We start from the raw sequence: 2,481 nt of genomic DNA, 5'->3' as shown, positions 1-2,481 counted from the left end.
CGGCCCTGAGCAGGGCCGTGCTGGGCCGTGCAGCTCACCCAAGGGACGGGAGCAAGGCCCAGCCCCAGCCGAGGCAGGGAGAAGCCAAACCAGCGCCAGCCCGGCATTGCTTCATGTCTGCTTGCCTCTTCTTCCTCCATGTTGGCTGCCCTAAGGCCTGGGCAGGCTGGGTTATGTCTCCACCAGGCTCTGCCCAGCCCTGGCACCTGCACAGCCAGATGAACTGGGAAGGATAGTCAGGGGTGCAGGAGGGGTAAGGGAAGAGCGCTTTCACAGGCTCTTTAGGCAGGTCAGGAAACACCTGGCTCTTCCAGTAATGGACTGTGCAAGGGTTTAAAAAGAAGACCATTCAGTCTGTCTTACCCAGAGCTGGATCTTTTCATTCAAAGGGAACTGCAAAGGGAGAGCTGCTTCCACAGGCCCCCTGACTCCTGGCAGATGCAGGTAGAGGCGCCACTCGCTCAGAGGTCCCCATGTCTGACTTAGTGGTCTGAAACAGTGGAAACATCTGAGGTTATCCTCAGCATTGTCCTGTTTTGAAATACTAAGTGGTCAGAGGTATTGGGTAGAGTGTCAGCAGTCTTTTGTTCCCCATGGAGATTGCCCTGTCTCTCCTAAACAGGTGAGGTGCTTTGTCATCTAACATTTGGGTATGTTGTCTGGTGTCCAGCCCTCAATGTGTGGCAACTTCTGTTGTTGAGAACAACACTCATGGGCTTGCAGTGCTGGATTTGATCACCAGCTTGACCATATGCTCGAGCAGATGCTAAGCGAAAGAGCCCTGAAGGCTTAAGCAGCGCGCCTTCTCCTCCACACTTGGTGTCCAAAGAGCAGCAGAAGAGTGAAGATAAGGGGGCTACGTCTCAGTCTTCTCTGGTCTCCTCTCCCCACCTGGGCAGCCCTTGCTCCTGAGCTCCTGCAAGTTCCACCCTGGGGTGAGAGAGTGGGCAGGATGTGAAGATCCCTGCTTCTAACCAAAGCACAGCAAATGACACCACGGATTTCAAATCTCAGTCTCTTTATTACAATTCTCACCCTAATAACAAAGCTGAGAAGGTTCCATATCCTGTGGGAGAAAATCACAATGGCTGTCGATTTGGCAGAACAGGTTTTTGCATGACATCTTGGGGCCAGAAGTATCCATGAGCCAGAGCACTTCCTACTGAAGGGAGGACAGAAAGAAGGCACAGAGGGCAAACAACCCTTCCCGAGGGTTAACCAGAGACACCCCGGCATCCTGGCTGTAGCATCCATTTGTACACACTTCCAGCAGCGCAGAGATCAGAGACATTTCCATTTGCAATGAGACATTCACCTTAAGAGTGGTGAAATCCCTGCTTCAAAATTAGCACTTGAGAGATGTTGCTTTAAAATATGAGCTGAGGATAGCGTATGCATGTAGAGACCACAGTGAAACGCAAAGTACTGTCAAGTATTAGGACAATAGAAACAACATGAAAAATGTAACTGTGCATTTTGCGCATGGTCTATTTTATCAAGGGCTAATGTAAATCTATTTGCCATTCCTTTTCTTGACACTTGAGCAAAAATGTTCGGAGAAAAACAGAGAAGGCAAACCCAATTCTTTTCTGAGTTATGGATGTGCAAAGTCATGGAAGAAACTGGAATTGTATCAAAGCCTGTGAACAAGGTTTGACCTGATAACTGTTAAAGAATTATTCGGATCTGGTGGTTGTTCGATGTTGTGTGTTGCTTGCACATTATTTTTTGCACATTAGTTGTCATTTAAATATTTGTTGAAAAAAGCCTGGATCTGCAGCCAAGCATGAACCTGAGCTTTAGAATGAGCCCTGAGCTCCCCACCCCAAATTGCCCAGTTGGGAAAAAAGACATGCTTTCCTATGGGGCACAAAGGGAAAAAGGGAGGTTCAATGTAGTGCCCTGTTCCAGGGTAAGACAGAATCTGAAAATTTTCCTTCCCTTGAGCCTGCAAAAGCTTGCAGGTTTCAGTAGCATAATATTCAGATTTAATAACATGATCATCTTGTCCAACAATGAATAGTAACTGTGCCTCAGCTTTCTCTAGTGGGATCAGGCTTTGGTTGCCAGGGGCTTGAAAGGGGTCAAGAGCGATGTCAGAACAATCAAGAATATTGGAATCAATGACCTTGACCTGTTGTTCATCAATGGGCAAAGGGGGGATGGTTTTATCCTTGTAACAGAGAGGAATAACTATATTGGCCACAGGGCCATTGAGGGAAACAACGGCTGTGATGTTCTTCAGGAAAGCGGCCATGGCGAGACACAGATCAGCTCCTTTGGAGTAACCGAGCAGGCCAACCCCTGGTCCCTTCACCTGGTAGATAGGAGGAAATCCTCATCAGTACTGAGCTGAAAAACACAACAGCTACTTCCAAGGGGAACATTGTCTAATGCTGAAACTTTGCAAAACACTGTGGAGGAGGTGATGTCAATGATGAGTTTTTCTTCTGGACAAGTGCCAAGCATTTCTGCCCCCCC

At 48.1% G+C, this 2,481-nt stretch overlaps 1 protein-coding gene across 1 annotated transcript in view; it reads right to left on the bottom strand.

The window, feature by feature from the left end:
• Positions 1-1,735: 1,735 nt before the first annotated feature.
• The window catches only part of LOC104168373 (acyl-coenzyme A thioesterase 1-like), a gene marked incomplete at its 5' end in the record, with an annotated part of 4,181 nt that continues 3,435 nt past the window's right edge, over positions 1,736-2,481 (bottom strand). Inside the window, 1 exon segment of the mRNA XM_009708947.1 lies at positions 1,736-2,317. Coding sequence (XP_009707249.1) covers positions 1,736-2,317 — 582 coding nt within the window.

The sequence above is a fragment of the Cariama cristata genome, unplaced genomic scaffold (assembly GCF_000690535.1).
Source record: "Cariama cristata isolate BGI_N322 unplaced genomic scaffold, ASM69053v1 scaffold17060, whole genome shotgun sequence".
Classification (NCBI taxonomy): Eukaryota; Metazoa; Chordata; class Aves; order Cariamiformes; family Cariamidae; genus Cariama; species Cariama cristata.
This window is presented reverse-complemented; position numbering and strand designations above follow the sequence as displayed.